This window comes from Dama dama, chromosome 21 (assembly GCF_033118175.1).
Source record: "Dama dama isolate Ldn47 chromosome 21, ASM3311817v1, whole genome shotgun sequence".
In the NCBI taxonomy this organism is placed as follows: Eukaryota; Metazoa; Chordata; class Mammalia; order Artiodactyla; family Cervidae; genus Dama; species Dama dama.
Genome location: NC_083701.1, coordinates 67,917,674 through 67,939,625, shown reverse-complemented (window position 1 = coordinate 67,939,625; position 21,952 = coordinate 67,917,674). Strand labels below are relative to the sequence as shown.

The window sequence follows — 21,952 nt, the reverse complement described above, 5'->3', positions numbered from 1 at the left end:
AAGGAGTACGTCAAGACTGTATGTTGTCACCCTGCTTATTTAACTTCTAAGCAGAGTACATCATGAGAAATGCTGGACTGGATGAAGCACAAGCTGGAATCAAGATTGCCGGGAAAAATATCAATAACCTCAGATATGCAGATGACACCACCCTTATGGCAGAAAGTGAAGAAGAACTAAAGAGTCTCTTGATGAAAGTGAAAGAGGAGAGTGAAAAAGTTGGCTTAAAACTCAACATTCAGACAACTAAAATCATGGCATCTGGTCCCATCACTTCATGGCAAACAGATGGGGAAACAGTTTATTTTTTGGGGCTCCAAGGAAGCTGTGGTACATATACACCATGGAATATTACTCAGCCATTAAAAAGAATTCATTTGAATCAGTTCTAATGAGATCGATGAAACTGGAGCCCATTATACAGAGTGAAGTAAGCCAGAAAGATAAAGAACATTACAGCATACTAACACATATATATGGAATTTAGAAAGATGGTAACGACAACCCTTTATGCAAAACAGAAAAAGAGACACAGAAGTACAGAACAGACTTTTGAACTCTGTGGGAGAAGGTGAGGGTGGGATGTTGCAAAAGAACAGCATGTATATTATCTATGGTGAAACAGGTCACCAGCCCAGGTGGGATGCATGAGACAAGTGCTCGGGCCTGGTGCACTGGGAAGACCCAGAGGAATCGGGTGGAGAGGGAGGTGGGAGCGGGGATCGGGATGGGGAATACGTGTAAATCTATTGCTGATTCATGTCAATGTATGATAAAACCCACTGAAAAAATAAATAAATTAATTAATTAATTTAAAAAAAAATCACTGCAGATGGTGACTGCAGCTATGAAACTAAAAGACACTTGCTCCCTGGAAGAAAAGTTATGACCAATCTAGACAGCTTATTAAAAAGCAGAGACATTACTTTGCCAACAAAGGTCCGTCTAGTCAAAGCTATGTTTTTTCTAGTAGTTATGTATGGATGTGAGAGTTGGACTATAAAGAAAGCTGAGCACTGAAGAATTGATGCTTTTGAACTGTGGTGTTGGAGAAGACTCTTGAGAGTCCCTTGGACTGCAAGGAGATCTAACCAGTACATCCTAAAGGAATTCAGTCCTGAATATCCACTGGAAGGACTGATGCTAAAGCTGAAACTCCAATACTTTGGCCACCTGATGCAAAGAACTGACTCATCTGAAAAGACCTAGATGCTGGGAAAGATTGAAGGCAGGAAGAGAAGGGGATGATAGAGGATAAGTTGGTTGGATGGCATCACAGACTCAACATGAGTTTGAGTAAACTCCAGAAGTTGGTGATGGACAGGGAGGCCTGGAATGCTGCAGTCCATGGGGTCACAAGAGTCAGACACGACTGAGTGACTGAACTGAACCAAGATTGACAAAAGAATAAAATAACTATATCAAGTAAAGAGATTGAGCTAGTAATTTAAAAAATTCCCACAAAGGAAAGTCCAGGTCTAGATAACTTCACTGGTGAATTCTACCTAACAAGTATGGGAGAATTAACACCAAAGTTTCACAAATACTTCCAAAAAAAAAAAAAAAGAATATGGAACACTTCCTAACTTATTCTTTGAGGCCAGTATCATCCTTATATGTAAACCAGAAAAAAATACAATAAAACTACAGAGCAATATCTCTCATAAATACAGATGCAAAAGTTTTCAACAAAATACTCGCAGACTGAATCTAGCAACTACAAAAAATTATATATCATGCCCAAGTAGCATTTATCCCAGGATACAAGGCTGATTCAACATACAAAAATCAATTAATTTAATACTCCATATTAATAGAATAAAGGACAAAACCAGATGAGTATCTCAATAGAGGCAGAAAATCATTCCACAAAATCCAATATCCTTTCAAGGTGAAAAATATGCAACAATTCAGGAATAGAAGGTAAATTCCTCAACCTGATAAAGGATATACAAGAAAAACCCACAGTTAATATTAATATTATACTTAGTGCTGAAAGACTGAAAGCTTTCCCCATATGATCAGGAACAAGAAAATGAAGCCCAATCATGTCACTTCTACCTAGTAAGTCCCCTTCAAGTGTGAGCTCTCAAAGATTCGAATATGCGTTTGCATGTCTTAAGTTAGTTCACTTATCTGGCGCACATTATCACATGCGTCCATTCCCTACAAGTGGTTGCGCTTTTGTGTCCTTTACAGTTCTGCAGAGAATGGGCTTCTCAGATGGCTCAGTAGTGAAAAGAGCCTGCCTTCCGATGTAGGAGACACAGGAGATGCTAGTTCAAGCCCTGGGTTGGGAAGATCCCCTGGAGGAGGAAATAGTAACCCATTCCAGTATTCTTGTCTGGAGAATCCCATGGACAGAAGAGCCTGGTGGGCTACAGTCCCTGGGGTCGCAAAGAGTCAGATACGACTGAGCGACTGAGCGAGCACGCACTATATAGAGTGAGTAGTACAGTGTCTTAATTTCAAGCCCAAGATATCATCTATGATGAGAAAAAAAGAGGCACTACCCAGACATCACTGGATCATTTTATCAAAAGGGTAGAGAGAATTGAATCCAGCAAGGAACCAGAACCTGTGCTATCAACATCAGGCGGGAGTGAAATCGCAGCTCGCCCTCCGTCTCCTACTGCTGACAATGCTTCAGCTCTATCGTCTCCCACCTCCTCTCCCTCTTCAGATCAGGAACTCTTCTTGCCTATTCACTCTGTACCAGCCTCTGTATGTCAGATGTTGTCCTGTACTTCTCAAGGTACTATTCTGTAAGGTTAAAAATGTTTTCCTTATTTTTTATGTTTGTTTTTTGCATATTATTTGTGTGAAAAGTATTATAAATCAATTATAATATGGTACTCTATAGCCAACTGTGTTAGTTGGGTGCCTAGGCTAACTTTGTTGGACTTATGAACAAATTGGACTTAAGAATGCACTCTCGGAACAGAACTCATTCGTACGTAGGGGACTTCCTGTCTAATATTATACTCGAGATCCTAGGCAAGAGGAAAAATAAAAGTCATCCAGATTGGAAAGTAAAAGTACCTCTATTCATAGGAGACATGATCTTATATATAGAAAATCCTAAGGGATCTAAAAAGAATTTTACAGCAAATAAACAAGTCCAGTGAGGCTGCAGGACAAAAGATCAATATACAAAACTCAATACTATTTCTATACACTAGCAAAAATAAAGCTGAAAGTGATGTTATGAAAACAACTCCATACACAATAAGATTAAAAAGAATAACATACTTCAAAATAAATTTAACCTAAGAAATACAAGAGTTATAAACTGAAAACTACAAATCATTGTTGAAAGAAATTAAAGATCTAAATAAATGCAAAACACCCCATGATTAAAAACTGAAAAACAAGATTTTCAAGATAGTAATATTCCCTAAGTTGAGATATTGATTCAACACAATCCCTATCAAAATTACCTATGTCTTGTTTGTGGAATTAACAGGATGATCCTTAAATTTAGGTAAAAATATAAAAGACCCAGAATAACCAAAACAATCTTGAAAAAGAAGAACCAAGTTGGGAGACTTAACAGTGCCTAATTTCAAACTTTACTACAAAGGTACAATATTAGAACTGTATAAGAATTTCTTTCTTTCATTTTTGGAGGATATGTTAATAACCCAAGGATCAACCTCATGGGGCAATAAGCTTATGGCACTGGCATAAGGATAGACATATAGATCAGTGGAACCAAAATCAGGAGTACAGAATAAACTTTTGTATTTACTGTCAAATTAATTTCCAACAAAGGTGCTAAGATTATTCAAGGGGAAAAGATAGTGTTTTCAACAAATGATGCTTGAACAACTGCATTCTCACATGCAAAAGAAAATGAAGTTAGATCCCTACCTTGCACCATGCACAATAAAACTAAAAATAGATCAAAGACCTAAATGTTAGAGTTAAAACTATAAAACTCTGAGAAGAAAACACAGGCATAAAACTTTATGACTCTTGATCAGGCAATAGTTTTTTAGATTATATCAAAAGCACAAACAGAAAATAAAATAAATAAATTGAACTTTAAAATTAAAAGCTTTTGTGCTTCAAATGACATCACCAAGAAACTGAAAAGATAACCTATGGAATGTGAGAAAGTATTTGCAAATTACTTGTATGATAAGGAACTTTATGCAGAATATGTAAACAGCTCTTACAACAATAAAAAGACATAATCCAATTCAAAAATAGGCAAAGGATTTGAAGAGACATTTCTCCAAAGAACAGATACAAATAGCTCATAAGTACATTAAAAGATATTAACATTAAACATTAGGGAAATGCAAACCCAAACCACAAAGAAACCACTCTACTCCACTAGGATAGCTTTAATAAAAATAAAAAAAAATGGTAACAAGCGTTGCCAAGGATGTTGAGAAATCAGAACACTTATATAATGCTCGTGGGAATGTAAAATAGCTCAGTTGTTTTGCAGACCAATTTTACAGTTATTCAAAAGGCTAAATATTAAATTCATCATGACTCAGAAATTTTACTCTTAGGTATATATTCAAGAGAATGGAAAATATATGTCCTCATGAAAAATTGTATATGAATGTCCATAATACCATTACTTTGTAATAGCCATAAATGTCCATCAAATGATAAATGGTATTCAAAAGGTAGTATATTCACACAATGGAATATTATTCAGCTATTAAAAAGGAGTGGATACTAATACCTGCTACAATATGGATGAACCTTGAAAATATTATGCTAAGTAAAAGACACTATACACAAAAGGTCACATGTTATATGATTTCATTTTTATGAAGGCAAATCTATAGAGACTGAAAGTAAATTAGTGTTTGCCAGGAGTTGGGAGGAGAGGAAAGAGTGACTGCCAGTGGGTACAGGGTTTCTTTGAGGCTGGAGAAAGTGTTCTGGGATCAGACAGTGGTGATGGTTGCATATTTTTATGATATATTAAAAACCAAAGAATTGGCCACTTTAAAAGGGCAAATCTTAAGATATGTGAGTTACATCTCATACATTACAAAGAGAAAAGGCAAAAAATGACCTATCTCAGAAATGTATCATACAATTCTTTCATCTGGAAGCCCCTGAGAGTACAGAGCTGGGACAGTTGCAAATCTTCAGTGAAAGAAGTCATAGATGTGTAGTTCCTTCCTTCCTTTCTTCCTTCCTTCCTTTTCTCTCTTTCTTGTTTAGAAGATATGTTAATAGCGCAAGGATCAACCTCATGGGGCAATAAGCTTGTTTTGTGCCTCCTTGACTTCAGGTAAGAAGTTCTTTGAGTGGTACAGATGAGGGGACTGGGACAACTCCTTGCTACCACTGGAATAAAGAGCTCAGAGTACATCTTACCAAAGCTGAGTTTTCCGCATCATCTCTACATCCAAAGATGGAGAGAGTATGAAGTGCTTTTTTCCCCTGAGATGTCAGATTTTATGTTATTTTTTGCCATGTAACCTACTTTTTAATTTAAATTGAAGCACAATATTGCATGGGCTTCCCTGGTGGCTCAGGTGGTAAAGACTTCACCTGCATTGCAGGAAACCTGGGTTCGTTCTCTGGGTTAGGAAGATCCCCTGGAGGAGGGCATGGCAACCCACTGCAGTATTCTTGCCTGGAGAATCCCCATGGACAGAGAAGCCGGGAGGACTGCAGTCCATGGGGTCACAGAGAGTCGGACAAGGCTGAGCAACTAAGCAAGGCAATGCACAGCATAGCACACAATAGTACATAAATTAGAGGGTACAACATAGTGATTCACAACGTTTAAAGGTTATATTCCACAAATAGTTATGACAAAATACTGGTCCTATTCCCTGTGTTGTACAATACATCCCTGTAGATTATTTGTTCTTGTTCAGTTGCTAAGTTGTGTCCAACTCTTTGCAACTCCATGAACTGCAGCACACCAGGCTTCCCTGTCCTTCACTATCTCCTGGAGTTTGCTCAAACTCATCTCCATTGAGTCAATGATGCTATCCAACCATCTCATCCTCTGCCATCCCCTTCTCCTTCTGCCCTCAATCTTTCCCAGCATCAGGGTCTTTTCCACTGAGTCAGCTCTTTGCATCAAGTGGCCAAAGTATTGGAGTATCAGCTTCAACATCAGTCCTTCTAAGGAATATTCAGGGTTGATTTCCTTTAGGATGGACTGGTTTGATCCACTTGCTGTCCAAGGGACTTTTATACATAGTAGTTTGTACCTGTTAATCCCCTACTTCTATCTTGCCCCCTCCTTTCCCCCAACCTGTCACTGGTAACCACTAGTTTGTTCTCTGTGCCTATGAGTCTTTTTTGTTGTAGTCACTAGTTTGTTCTGTTTCTCAGATTCCACATATAAATGATTTCATACAATATTTCTCTTTCTCTGTCTGATTTATTTCACTTAGCATAATACCCTATCAGTCCATCCATATTGCTGCAAATGGCAAATTTTCGTTATTTTTATGAAAGTGAAAGTGTTAGTCGCTCAGTCATATCTGACTGTTTGCAACCCCATGGTCTGTAGCCTGCCAGACTTCTCTGTCCATGGGATTTTCCAGGCAAGAATACAGGAGTTGGTTGCCATTCCCTTTCCAGGGGATCTTCCTGACTCAGGGATTAAACCCAATTCTCTTGCACTGCAGGCAAATTCTTACAGTCTGTGCCACCAGGGAAGTTCTTTTTATGGTTGAGTAGTATTCCATTGGGCAACCCACTCCAGTACTCTTGCCTGGAAAATCCCATGGATGGAGGAGCCTGGTAGACTGCAGTCCATGGGATCGCAAAGAGTCAGACACGACTGAGAGACTTCACTTTCACTTTTCACTTTCGTGCATTGGAGAAGGAAATGGCAACCCACTCCAGTGTTCTTGCCTGGAGAATCCCAGGGACAGGGAAGCCTGGTGGGCTGCCGTCTATGGGGTCACACAGAGTCGGACACGACTGAAGTGACTTAGCAGCAGCAGCAGCAGTATTCCATTGTGTGTGTTTCACATATTTTGTATCCATTCATCCACTGATGGACACATAGCTTGCTTCCATATCTTGGCGACTATAAATACTATTACTATGAATATTGGGGTCCATGTATCTTTCTGAATTAGTGTTTTCATTTTTTTTTTTTTCACATATACCCAGGAGTGGAATCACTGGGTCATATGGTAGTTATATTTTTTGAGAAACCTTCATACAATTTTCCACAGTGGCTGCACCAATTTATATTCCCAATAAAAAGTGCATGAGCAGTTCCCTTTTCTCCACATCCTCACCAGCTTTTGTTATCTGTGCTCTTTCTGAGGACAGCCATTCTGACAGCTTGAGGTGCTATCTCTTTGTGGTTTAAATTTGCATTTCTCAAGACTATACTTTCAGGGATCATTTCTAGAGTTTATTAACTTACATTTCTCTGATGGTTAACAATGTTGAATATCTTTCATGTGCCTGTTGGCCTTCTGCATGTCCTCTTTGGAAAAATGTCTATCTCAGTCTTCCACCCATTTTTTAAGTTAGGTTGTTTTCTGATATTGAGTTGTATGAGCTCTTTGTATATTTTGAATATTAACCCCTTATCAGTTATATCATTTGCAAACATTTCTCCCATTCTGTAGGTTGTCTTTTCATTTTATCAATGATTTCCTTTGCTGTGCAAAAGCTTTGGGGTTTAATTAGGTTTAACTTGCTTGTTTTTGCTTTCATTTCCTTTGCTTTAGGAAACAGAAATGATTTATACCAAAGAGTGTTCTGCTTATGTTTTCTTCTAGGAGTTTTATGGTTTTGGTCTTACATCTAGGTTTTTAATCCATTTTGAGTTAATTTTTGCATATGGTGTTGCATGCATCTCAGTCACTTCAGTTGTGCCTGACTCTGTGACCCTATAGACTATATCCTGCCAGGCTCCTCTGTCCATGGGATTCTCCAGGCAAGAATACCGGAGTGGGTTGCCATGCCCTCCTCCAGGGGATCTTCCCAAGCCCAGGGATTGAACCCACGTCCCTTATTTCTACCTGCACTGACAGGCAGGTTCTTTACCACTAGCACCACCTGGGAAGCCATATATGGTGTTGGGTAGCATGACAGACTCGACTAGAACATGAGAACAGCAGGGTTATAATATCAGTCATGCCATTAACTTATTTAAGCCTCAGTTTCCCTATCTGTAAAACAAGCAGTTGGTACAAAAAGTCTATAAGGTGTTTTCTAGCGCAAAGACTCTGAGATTCTAGAAGGAAATCTCCTTCATCTCCTACTTTTCCACCGTAACACACACACCCATACACAAGAACTTTCAGCTATGACAACGGGACTTTCATTTCCTGCCTAGAAGAGATAAGCCTTGTAGCATGACTGATGGAAAAAGAACAGAAAATAAAGTGGAGCAACCCAAAGAATGATTTTACTGGCTGGAATCCTTAGAGACTGTGAAAGGGTCCTAAGAAGCAATTTCTAGGTCTGTGATGTTTGTAAGTTGGAGATTGTGCAGTTCAGTACATCAAAACTATACACAGTTCTGATTCTGTTGAACGAGACATGGACCTGTACTCACAGAACATCCATTCCTTTCTGCTCGAAGAAGTGATGGCAGACTCTCTGGCCCACAGATAGCTTTTGCTTTGATTATAGGATGATTTTTTCTTTTAACTGTGCCAATATTCTTAGATTTTTATTCTTAGGAAATATCTAGATTCTTAGGAAACTCTACATAAATAGAAAAATGTCTGACTTTTGTGGAAAAAATCATGAAATGCTGTAATACCATACACAAATTCTGATTTGAGAAATTATCTGGAATTGCACTGAGCCTCTGCCCTCTGAGGCACCCACAGTTTGCCACGCTCCCCACTGTCCCCTGTGTCCCACAGGCTGAAACCAAGTGTCAGAAGACTTTTAATTTCACATTTGCACAGTTGGGGGTTTTCTACATCTGTTTTCTTTTTTGTTATTGCCTTTCTTATCCCAAGATAGTACCATTCCTCGTCTACCTGGCCCCTGTGGGTAGCTGAGGTACTCACTACAGATGGGCTTTCAAACCCAAGCCCTGGATTAGCAACTGTGAGAGGAAGACTCCCTGGCCTACAGCTCCAAACTCATGTGGCCACTGTCTCCTGAACATCTCCACCTCACTAACCCCACAGATTAAATTCAACAAGGCTAAAACTTACTTTCCCATAAACTTTCCCTCCTCTCCTTCTCTCTCTCTCTCTGAATGACACCATGAACCAGCCAGTCAAGCAATCCAGAGACCCCAGAGTTGCCCTCACCACCTTCTCTCACTGCCTCCGCTCACTCGGTAACCAGTTCCAGCACCTGGGACCCCCTGGCATTGCTACCACCCCTCCCCTCCCCTCCACTCCCGTTTATACTTGCTGACACCAGGCTTCCATCACGTCCCAGTGGTTCTGTGGCAAAGAGTGTCCCAAGACCCTTCCCACCTCCAGGCTCACTCCCCTCATCATACACTCAAAGCGATCACAGAGTAGGTCTGGGCAAACATAGCCTAACTCCTTCACCCCTTCCTTAATGTCCCAGGGGGCCCTGCCGCCTGGCACAGGTTAAACAGCCAGTCTGGACCCCCACACCAACCCCCCACCCTCAGCAGTCTCTCCTCCTCACACCCTCTCCCACGCTAAACCACCTGCCATCTTTCATTTTCTTGCTAAATACATGCCCCCTTATTTTTTTTTCCATCTAGTCCTCAGGGCCTGCTTTCTGTTGGGGAGTGCCTGGTCAACTTTAAATACTCAGTTCAGGGGTCCAATGAAACCTTTTCTGTCCAACAACTACCCTCCACTCTTAAAATTGACCACTCTTTCTCCGCCTGCACTTGGTCCCCTCTGCAGCCCACCAGCCTCCAATCAGAACCTTCCACTGCACTGTTTGCTTTCTGGTTAGTCTCCTTCTGCTACCCAAGAGCTCTCTGGGGGCAGGGATGCTGTGGGTCTCATCCTGCACCCCCAGGACCCAGCACAGCATCTTGTAACAGTAGGCACTTTCTGCATAGTTCATAAAAGGAGATTAATGTGTGCCTGGCCCACAGCATTCTTACCAACTTATGAAGCATAAAAACACACAAATGAAAAGGACTTTCCAAATGTAAATGAGAAATCTCTAACTAAATGCTCCCTGGCGAGGGAGACAGAGTCAGTTAACGAGGAGATCTTCCCTTAAGTGGCCCTCGCCAGAGACTCCCAACCAGTTTCCTGGCATCCTCTCCTGTTTTCCAGCCCCCTCCACTTTGCAGCCCTGAATGGAGACTTGATTCAGGCCTGCTCCTCTGGGGGGGAAATCTAAGACCCTTAGAAGTCAGGGTCCTTCCTCTCTCTGCGGCCTCTGCTCCTACCTCCTTCTCCAGGCCCGCAGCTTCCCGGCCTCACTGGCCTTCTGCCAGAACCCAGGCACGCCCTGCCCTCTCCCGGCACAGGGCAGGTGTCCCAGCTGTGCCTTTGCTGGAATGCTCTTCTGTCTAAGCTCTCAAAGCATTTGCTCCTCCCTCAGGGCCTGACTCCCCTGACAGGAGAGGTCAAAGCCTCTGCAACACCCCACAGCGGGGCACAGAGATACCTGTGCACCCCCACCAGCTCATATAATAGGGCCACTTCGCACTGATCTGGTACCAAATGAGAGAAGGTGGGAAGAGGCAGCTTTCAGGCCCTCCTCTGTGGATGGGAACTGTCCAACAAAAGAGATGTGGGGAACTTAACAGAAGGCATACCCGCCTCAGACAGTAGTTTAGCAACCCTGTTGCTCCCCCAGTGCATGGGGCAGGGGGTCATGGGCACCCCCTAAGGCCCATCAAAGCCTCTTCAACCACTCCAGGGCTAAGCAGGCTTCCCCAGGGGGTTTCTGACCAATGCAGTAGTATGTTTTTCTCCCTCTGTCCATTATGTTTCCAGGATTACTTCAGTGCCCCTAAAGCTGAAGTCTCTTGCCCTTCAAGCCCCTGGCGTCCACCTTCAATCTGAGGCTTCTCTCAGTTAACTAAGTAAACAAGATGCCTGCCTCCCAGTGTGTCTCGGCCAACGCCTGGGTGAGGCCTAGAGACGGGCGCAGAGGAGGCAGCGGGGAAGGCAGGCTGTGTGTGCATGTTAGTTGCTCAGTCGTGTCCGACTCTTTGCAACCCCATAGACTATCGCCCACCAGGCTCCTCCGTCCATGGGATTCTCCAGGCAAGAATACTGGAGTGGGTTGCCATTTCCTTCACCAGGAAGGCAGGCTATTCCAGCGCTAATCCAGAGAATTTGCATCTTCAAGCTCGGCAAGCAGCCAGCTCATGGAACAGACCAGGACTCAGATAACCACCCCCTTCCAAGACTGGTTCCCTTCCCACTCCTGGGGAGGGTCGGAGTCTACAGGCCCTAAGGTCCCCACCTCAAGGATGGGGGATACCCCAGATGCCACTGAGGAAGTCCGAATGAGGACGCCTGGTATTACTGAGGCTGCTCGTCTCTTGGCTCCTGAAACCATTCTCCATAATGAGATCTCCTAGGCCTCTATTTTATTTCAGGGTGTCCGGTAGATAAAGGAGTAAAAGTCCATGGAGAGAGCCTGCAAAATCAAGATGACAGGGACTAAGAGTAGCCCTTACCTGGAATATGAGTTGACTCGGTTCTTGGCCTTCAAAAATGAAAAAAGTCATCGGTTTTAGGGGTCCACTAAACTTTCCCTCTTGCCCATATCCAGTTGTCTGTTAAAAGATGAAAGAAAAGGAGAAAATTAGCAACACCATGTACTATGAATGTATATGGGCCACTTGATGATTTTCTTATGGTTCCAGGAGTGATATATGAAATCTAAGATTCAAACATGGCTCCAGAAAAAAAAAAAGTGAAATCAAATCAAAATAGGCAGGAAGGGTTCTCACATTTGTTGAGGCTCCACTACTTCAAGATGGTTTACCAGCAGCCTAGCATTGCTTTTCTTATTCAAGGTGATTCAAGCAATCAGCCTGAGGGGGGAAATTAACACTGCCGTGTTTTCAATGAGGCTCACAGAGGGTTAGTCACTTGACCAGGGTAGAACCCATGATCAGCTGACATGGCACATATACTAGGTTCTAGCTGAAGGAAAACGTGATCGTCGTCCCACAAGGCCATGATGCCATTCAATTCTACCTGGTTGACACCAGTTTCTTAAAACCCCTCCATTCTACTCTTGTTGGTTTATAAGGAAATCCATGGCAGATCCCCAGCATGCTAGAGTTCAGGCACCTCAAAGACAATTGAATCCATAAGGGGAAAAAATACGTGGACCTGTTTAGTACAATGCTTGCCTGGCACACAGCAGAAAGAGCTCACATTCGCTACGTCAGTGTATGCTGAGCTTTGTCCTAAGCACATTTAACCACGTTAACAGTCCTATGGGGTAAATTATCATCACTAGCTCTGTTTCACCGGCGATGAGACTGAGATGCAGAAAGGTTAAGTCATTTGCTCACAGTGCAGGAAGCAGGATTCGAACCTACAATTCCAGACCACTCTTAGCCACGCTAAGCCACTGCCCCACTACCCACTAGAAGGAGCAGAGGTGGCTGAGACAGCCTGGCAGGAAATCTGCAGCACGGGGGGTGTGCAAGGGGGCACATTCAGCGGTAGTTCCTGCCATCCCTTTGTCTCCCCCCAACGAGGATCACTGAAGGAAGTCGCGAGGCAGAGCAGCACGCAGGAAGGGACCGCCAGCTATAAACCCACCACAGTGGGCACCCCTGGAATGAGGCATCTAGCACGACACCCGATGTCAGTGCCCCTCCTGAGCGGTTCTTCCGCTCTCCTCCTGTGGCGGGAGTCAGGGGTGGGATAGATTAGTATGATATGGGAAGTTAATGGTTTGGAGAACTGGACAGGTAAAACCAAAAAAAGAAAGAAAAACTGGGGAGAAGAGATTTATTTTCCATTTCTTTATATGGAGCAAGTACACTCTGGCCACAGAAACACTGGCGATAAATAACCCAAAAATAATTAGGATGAAATGATGGGGAAAAAGATCTTGTACTATGGCTCATTAAACCTTGACTGAGTTGATCTGGGTGTCCAACGAAAAAGCAGTAACAAACAAGAACACAGAGGTTTTGGAATTTGGAACTTCCCTCCCCTTCAGAGTTAGCTGCCCCTGGAGCCACTGTCAACCTCTATCCCTTGGAAAGACAAATGATCTCTTTCCCAGTCTCCTTTGCAGGAAAGATCACGGCTAAGTGACTCACTTCTGGTTCATGAAACAAAAGGTGGAGTCTGCTGGGTCGGGGTGTGGGTGAGGGGATGTTTCTAGTCAAGCTTTTGTTCTCCTGATGAGAAGGGGACAACAGAGGATGAGATGGTTGGACGGCATCACCAACTCAATGGACATGAGTTTGGGTAAACTCCAGGAGTTAGTGATGGACAGGGAGGCCTGGTGTACTGCAGTCCACGGGGTCACAAAGAGTCGGACATGACTGAGTGACTGAACTGAACTGAACCGAGCTGATGAAAAAGGACAGATGTGGGTGGCATGGCCCTTCCTCTTTCCTTGTTCTTGTTCAGGCAGTGGTCCCCTGTCTGTAGCTGTGGCAGCTGTCATGAAACCATGGGGGATAAACCAGCTCAAATAATGGTGGAGCAAAGATAAAGAAGCCCAGGTCTCTGATAACATCACAGAACTGCTAAACCTGCCCAGGACTGTCCACTACAGGATTCTTGTTGTCTAATGATAAAATAAATCCCCGTTGACTGGAGACACTCTAAATTTGCTCGTAGCTAAAGGACTTCTTAACTGACACAATAACCATACAGACTCCTAGTTCATCAGTTCCTTTCAAGGTGTATCTTCCTCTGAGGGCTCATCTTCTCTCCTGCTTCTTTCCACATCTTCTCCAGCTCCACTGGCCCCTCTGGAAGGCAGGGCACAAGAAGTGGGTGCCATGGTGGATACAGGATGAGGGCAGTGCTTTTTGAGGGGCTACTGCTTAATAGCACACTGCTTTCATCAGCTTTCTGCTCACATCAGTAAGCAGTCCATCTTGTGGCTCAGTTGATAAAGAATCTACCTGCAGTGCGGGAGACCTGGGTTCAATCCCTGGGTTGGAACGATCCCCTGGAGAAGGGAAGGGCTACCCACTCCAGTATTCTGGCCTGGAGAATTCCATGGAGAATGGAATTGAAATGGAGAATTCCATGGACTGTATAGCCCTTGGGGTCACAGAGTTGGACACAACTGAGCGACTTTCATTCATTTCATTTCATCAGCTTTCTGCTCCCATCAGTAAGCAGTCTGTCTTTCAGCTGATCACACCGGTGGCGGCCCCTACAGGAAAACTACATTAGTCAGGCAAACCTCACCCACAAGCCTGCATTTTTCCTCGGTGGACAAGCTGTCTTACCTATCAGGAAAAAAGGAGAGGTCTCAGTGGCAAGGTTCAAAGTAGGGTTGGGTTCTCATATCAGGGCTATTTGAGCTATAAAGGTTTCAAAATGCACGAGTCAATGAGCCATAGTGCCAGAACTGGGAAGAATGTTACGGTGATAACTTGTGAAAGAGTTGGAGGAATAAAACCCACCATCTTGCATAAAGAGGTGAAAGGTAGGAAGCGAATGCAACTGATATTTTTGAGTGTTTCCTGCTATGGAATGAGATCCTCCACACATGTCATTTCTTAAGATCCTCATCAATCTCAGGGAAGTCTCTCAAGAGAATCCCCCTAGCAGAGGCACAGATAGTTGGTGTTACTGTGGAATGGGGCCAGTGGGCTGGACCACCAAGCCCCAACTCTCCACCATGTGGCCCCACTGCCTTCCAGGCCAGCAGAGGACACTCGCAATTGCCAGATCTGCCTGCCTAGGAGCCACCTCCATTGTACTTTATGACAAGAGTTCTCAGCATTGGTTACACAGTATTTCAAGCTCTTCTTCCTTCTGCAGGAAGCAGAGTCCCAGGCACAATTCTAAAAGAGTTGGCTTCTCCCTGATTTCCCTGCATCCCTACTCAGCACGCTCCCGAATCCTCTCTTCAGTGCCCTTCCCATATATTCATGCAGTGTTTCTAATCCCCTAAGAGAACCAGTTCTCACAAAAGAATGGGAGAACCACTATAGTATGTAATAAATGATAAATAACCTCTGCCAGATAAAAGCCTGATGCTGAAAGAAAGAAGCACCCAGTGAAGTTGCAGTCTTTACAGGAGAGGTCTGGGCGTAGGGGTGAGGGGGCAGAAGAGACACGGCTCCTCCCAGTGCCCCCGAGACCCCACCCCGCAGGTCGCAGCCTCCGTCCTTCACCCAGAGACAGCTGAGCACGGGGCTGTCTCCCGGACAACGCTCTTGCTGCCAGCAGTGGTTTGGGCCGTATTTCTTATTCCAGGTAGAAACCTCACTATGGTGAGAGTAAGGAAAATGAAAGTAAGGAAAAGAAAAACTTATTTTCACCCTCTATCTAGGAAGAAAAATGCATAGCGCCATCTCAGATTACAAGCTATTGAGCCTGCTAATGTTAAATTATCATGATAGAATCTTCTCGCTCTTTCTTAGAGCTCACTGTTGTTTCCTAATATGAATCCATAATTATGTATTTAGCTTCTACCTTGTTCCTGGCACTGTGCTATGTGCTGAGGCTGCAAAGATGACTAAAACACAGCCTTCCTCATGGAGGCCAGGGTCCATATGAGTGTACTTACTGAATATTTAAAATGTGGTAGTAATAATTATAGCTAACATTTATCAAGACCTTAGACTGTGCCAGTCACTGATCCAAGGGCTTTATATGATCTAACTTGGTTGCCACACAAGGCAAGTCCTCTTGTTAGACCCATTTCACAGGGCAGAAAACTGAGGTTCAGAGCATTGTAACTCACCCAAGTTCCTATCACCAGTCAACAGCAGTGCCAAGTTTGAACTAGGCACTGATTTCACCATTCTGCCATAATATAGACAGCAAAGCACATATGAGAAGGTAGGAAGAGGAGAGAAGTCATGTGGTGTTTTTTGGCAGTCCTAAGGACAAGCTTCGAGGCCTAGGCTATAAGGATACACAGTGCTCATAAGGTTCAAATTGCAGCTTTTCCCCTCAGGAGGAATGTTCTGGTAAGTTTACAAATACGGCTATATGTCACTCTAAATATTTTGAACTGTGTAGACTCTCAGGGGCTCTCTGGAACTTGAAATTCGATGTTATATTTGGGTTTTCAAAGAAAGGAACCAAGATTAGAGGTAAGAGGATCTAGTAGCTTCCTTCTAAGGAGAAAGCAAATGCTTCCCCATAATTTTGCTTCATAACACAACAAATCTGGCAAGTGTATGACCCTTATGAACCTCATGACAAAAGGGAAGACAGCATCCCTCTATCTACCTGAGGTCTTGACTGGTCTCCCCACGTTCCATTCAGCTCCAACTTCTAGAAGCCTGAGTCGATAGGGTTAGCTCAACAAGTGACTAAGGACAAATTTGGCCAAAAAAAGTCCAAGCCATATATGGGAACAAAAGTACAGAGCAGAGCAGAGTCAAAAATGGAGAAAATGCTTTTCTTAATTATGGTGGTAATTTAACCACGGTTAAAGAAAAAATAAATAAAGTCAAGACTAAGGGATATAGATTAACACATGTATCAGTATACTTTTCTTTCCAGATTCCCTGAGCTGTATGTGAAGGTCTGAAACTGAGTAGATGAATTGTTTAACACTTGCCCGTGAAGGGGGCATTGGCTTATAAGAGCTGAGGAGAAAGCGTCTCCCTGGTTGAAAGTTAGACATATAACTTACAGCCATTTCATCAAAAGCAGCCCATTGGGGTAAGCTGTGTGCTTTGTTCACAATGAGTTAATTTGATAGGCTTTTTTTTTTTAGTGATGATAGCTGCTGCTTCCCCGATACGGGCTAGAAATAGTCCACTAAATACAGAAAGAAAAATTCTCTTCTCTTACCAAGTAAAGTGTGAGGAGACAGAGGCAGTGTAGCTGGGCTTGCGTTGTCATAATTTTCCTTATTCAAACTCCTGTGAATAAACCGGAGACAAGTTGATTAGTTCCCATCCTGTTAAAACCATGTTTACCCAAGCACAAAGGATCACTGGACAATACTCAGTTATAAACCTAGCAGATGGCATCCTTGAAGGCCAGCCTCTCCTCTGTGGAACAGTCTGGTCTTCCCCTAGCTCCCTGGTACCAAGTCAATATCCCGAAACAAGCTTATGCTAACTCCATCTTGACCGCTTCACTTTATCAGTCTTCTTCACTTAAAGAGTCTTAAATGGGGACTTCCCTAGTGGTCCAGTCGTTAAGAATCCGCCTTCCTAATGCTGGGGACGAGGGTTCAATCCCTAGTAGAGGAACTAAGAGCCCCTGTGCCTGGGGGCAGATAGAGAAACCGCAACTAGTGAGCTTCTGCACCACAACTAGAGAAGCCCCCGTGTGCTGCAATGAAGGCCCTCATTATATAGACGGAGGAGATGCGCAAATTCCAAAATAACGAGATGCTAAAATTTTAGTGGTTCTGATTCACAGCTGCAAATATGTGAGATTCTTCAAGGAGGAAGAACCAAGAATGTTCCCAATCCTTCATTCAACAACCTCACCAGCCACCTCTTTGGTCTTCTAAACCTTGCTGTTAACTGTACAATACACCAAAGGGAAAAATGTATTTATTACTCCCAAAGCAACCCAATAAGAATCCAGACTCTGCCCCTCTTCTCTCCTACTCAACATTATTTTTCCTCTTTCCTTGTGCCTTCACATTTCACAAAAAATATACCTTTCACCCTAAGATACATCATGACTAACCGATTTTTTTCCTATTCTTATCTTTTCATGACTAACTGATTTTAAAATCTGAGACAAACTTTCCACATGGTCTGTAAAGCAGGACTGTTGCCTATCATAATATTGGACTGCTAAAACAAAACAACAAAAAAACAAGGAAATGAAGGATGCATTCACTTCACTAAAATTCCAATTATTTTATTGCCTTGAGGAATTGTAGATGATCTTGTTTTACTTCTTTTTTTAAAATTTTTTAAAGTTATCTACATTGAACTTACATTGCTAATATAATCAGCATGAGGAAATGGTTATAAAATTCTAACTATCTAAAAATTTAAACCCTGAAAATTTTTAATTCCTTACCTTTGGATAACTTATATTTGAACTTTAAGAAAGGTCAAAGTACTACAACAATTTAGCTTCACAGATGTCCTGGGAAATAAAGATAGAAATTAGTGTTTATTAAGGATCATCCCTGGTGGGTCAGATGCTAAAAAAACAATCTGCCTGCCATGTGGCAGGCCTGGGTTTGATCCCTGAGTTAGGAAGATCCCCTGAAGAAGGGCATGGCTACCCACTCCAGTGTTCTTGCCTGGAGAATCCCATGGACAGAGGAGACTGGTGGGCTACAGTCCATTGGGTCGCAAAGAGTTGGACACGACTGACCAACTCAGCCCAGCACAACACATAGGGTAGATCAGTGGAGGGACCTTTACAGACAGAATGGAGGCCCAGAAGGTGTACTCTGAGTCGGAGTCTGGACCAGAAACCCAGTGCAGCCTTTCGTTAGCTGTGTGGCCACGTGGGTACTACTTAATCTCTCTGTGTGCCTCAGCTTACTCAAATGGAAAATACATAGCAATTGCTCAATAGTGAACGAGCACTCTTATGAGTTTCTCACAGTCATAACAAATTAGGAAATGTTACTCTTATTTTATATGTGAGGAAACTGAAGTTCAAAGTTTAGCCATTCACCTAAAGACACAGCTAGGAAGTAATGTTGCCTTGTTGCCAACCAGATCTGTCAGAGGCCAAAGTTCAGAGAACTTTTCCTCTCTTTCTGCTCTACCCTGTACTGTGTGATAGCTGAGGAGACGTAGACGTAGGTATAGAGATGTACATACTGTTTGCACATGCTGGGTATATGAAGCAAAGTGTCCCAGGGCTACAAAAAGAGCTAGGATTAAAACCCTTCAGGACAGTTAGATCTGTAAATTCTGTGAATGTTTAGAAATGAGCTTCTGCAACAGAATTAGTCTGGTCTATGTGTCCAAACATCATTTTTGGACTGGCTCTTTGTGAAACACAAACAAGACATTTTTTCTAGTGCTTTAGACTGCTTATGTGGTTTGGAAACATACAGAAACAAATAACAAGCCCAGGTTCTAGCATACTACAATATATCTAAAATGAATCAATTGGTATTATTAAATCTAACTAGTCATTTTTTTATATTAGTAAAATGAACACGATCAGCTAGCAACCAATATTTGCTTAAGATAAGTAAAAATACAGACAATATAATATAGACATTTGGGGATCTTTCTCCTCAAAACCTCAGCATCAAGATCTTTTAAATGTTGGTCCCCAGTTGCTCTTCTGGCCTTATCTCCCACACCCGCCCGCACCCAGGAATGCCGAGCACTCCATGGACTTTGCACCCAGCTTCCCTGTCTCCACGCTTTGGCACTGGCTGTTCTTCCCACCCAGCAAAGGGCCCCACCCAGAGTATATGACAATTGATATTTGCTGAATCAAGCTGGATTGAGGATTATGTGTTCTCATTTTTCCTTACATACTTGACCATCTGGGGCCAACTTATTTATTTTAAAATCACTGAATTTAACAATTCTATTATGTGCCAGATACTGGGCTAAAATCTGGGAAAACAAAATAAGGGGGAGAGCATCTGCTTCATGGAGCTAGAAATTATGTCCTTCATGCAATCTCTCTGATTTCCAGCCAGAAGCTCTCAAAGCCCCTCCTGCCTACATTTTATTTTTTATCACTTATTTACATGTCTGTGTTGCTGCCTCTACTAGAAAACAAAATCCTTCAAAGCAGAGGCCTTATTTTAAAATTATATATTTTTAACCTCTCCCAGCTCTTTGTACTATGGCTTGCATATATTACACTCTCAACAGATGTTTATTAAATTCTAAAACATTTGTGATTGTCTAACATTGGTATTCTGTGAATTTCTCCAATTAATAAGAGCTTTCAGAATAAACAGAAAACATTAAAGGAAACTAACTTGAGATCTAAAGATTTATTTTGATGCACAGCAATAAATTCTTATTGTTGATGAAAAGGATTATTTCTCTTTTAAATACACAAAGAGATTTCTTCTCAGTAAATAGGTTAAGAACCGATTGATGTATACCATCTCCACTTGAAATGATTTTTTAGCACTTCCAATCTTCCAAAGACATGTAAGTTGAATGACAGAAAAGCAAATTAAAATAAATGCCTTATTTTAGCTAGATGCTCAACAGGCCACCATTTGAGGTGCTTAATGAAACCTAAAAAGTAAACAAACCATTAAACTCATCCTTTATTTTGTCATTTACATTTGGTTTCACCCCTCACAGAAAGGTTTCCAGTGGGAAACAGAAGTAATTGCTTTCCGCTCCCATGCCTAGGGTCTCGTGATTTCTTTATGGATGAATCAGTCACACAACGCAATTGTTAGATTGGCTGGTTTGAATCCTGGCTCCTCCACTGACTCGCATCTACTCGTCTGTAAAGCGAGGATAATAGTATCTACTTTGTGGACCTCAATAAGTGAATATTTTGAACAGTTAATATTTTTTGTCAAATACAACTTTCTTCTGCCACCCAAGTTTATTAGTCAGAACTTTAAATGTTGTCCTACAAGACAGTTCCTGTCACAATTCCCGGCTTTCGATGGCCCTGGCCACAAGGATACTAGAAGCAGCCTTCACAGCAACACCCTCACGGCCAAATGAAGTGGCTAAGCAAAGCCTTTGTCTGAATGATCCAAGGCAAAGTACACCACTGCTAGGATTATGCCAGAGGAGGATTCCGTCCTCACAAACAAGTCTCACCTATCTTTCCTCTTTGCACAGACATAATTTCACTAATGAATATTACATCCTGGCTGGAAGGAAACCATAGTTTGTAACTGAAACTGACTAAAACCACCAAGCCATAAACACTTGATAGACTACTTCACCAACCCTACTTGGCAAAGGATTGGTGTAGATTTCCAGATAATTCAGTGACATTTTATCTGAACTATCTGAAATAGTTGATCCAACCATTTGCTAGGAATTTTTGCTATCTGTCAGAGTTTCCCTTAGGCACAAAGACTAAATTCACACAGTTTCTATGCAACTATCTGAGAGGCCAAATACATCCTTAGCAACAGAGGTTAAAGGTCTGGGAGAGTTTTGAAAAGCCACCATCAATTGCTTTAACCGTGGACCATTTTCAAAAGCGGAATCAGGGCTGCTGGCCTTGACGATTAGAGCTGATGGCTTCGTTTAATTCACCACAGCTCAGAAAACACTGAAACCCCTCCATACCCTTAATCTGTGTCCAGCCAGGATAACAACACAAAGGCAGCTAACATTTGCTAGAAGCCCTTTGTCTCAGCACATGCTGAGACTTTTATATGAATTACTGATTTTTCGTAAGAACCCTATGAAGCAGGCACTGTTAAAATGTATCTCTTAAAGGGGCTTCCCTGGTGGCTCAGCGGGTAAAGAACCCACCTGCCAATGCAGGAGACATGGGTTCGATCCCCGATCTGGGAACATCCTACCTGCCTGTCTTGGAGCACCTAAGCCCATGTGCCACAACAACTGGGTCTGTGTTCTAGACCCCGGGAGCCACAGCTACTGAGTCCATACCCTAGAGCCTGTGCTCCACAAAAAAAGAAGCTCCTGCCATGAGAAGCCCATGCACCACAACTAGAGAAAAGCCCGCACAGCAGTAAGACCCAGCACTAGAGAAAAGCCCGCACAGCAGTAAGACCCAGCACAGCCAAAAATAAATACAAAATTATTTTTTAATGTAAAAAAAATTTTACCTCATAAAGATCAAAAATCAAAGAAGTTACAAGACATTGTCCAAGATCACACTGTCTGGCTAACTTCATACCTAAGCTCTCATTCATATATTAGTCTCTCTGAAAGCATGAACATCCTTACAAATAAGATGGCTAGTGTCACTGAATCTATTAGGTCATCTTGCTAAAATTTCAAAAAGTTTTGTTTTTCACTGCATGGCGGCTCTTC

General features: G+C 42.5%; 1 protein-coding gene across 4 annotated transcripts in view; it reads right to left on the bottom strand.

Annotated features, from left to right (window-relative positions):
* Positions 1-21,952, bottom strand: part of CDH17 (cadherin 17) — an 88,568-nt gene that overhangs the window by 50,205 nt on the left and 16,411 nt on the right. For 3 of the 4 annotated variants that reach the window (XM_061123776.1, XM_061123778.1, XM_061123777.1), the window contains exons 2-3: positions 16,857-16,927; positions 11,564-11,662 (exon numbers count right to left, since the gene is read on the bottom strand). In XM_061123776.1, the coding sequence (XP_060979759.1) occupies positions 11,564-11,662; positions 16,857-16,907 (150 nt within the window). In that variant the 5' untranslated portion in view covers positions 16,908-16,927. Of the gene's footprint in view, positions 1-11,563; positions 11,663-16,856; positions 16,928-18,053; positions 18,123-21,952 lie in introns of all 4 variants that reach the window. The other variant, XM_061123779.1, reaches the window with a different exon arrangement.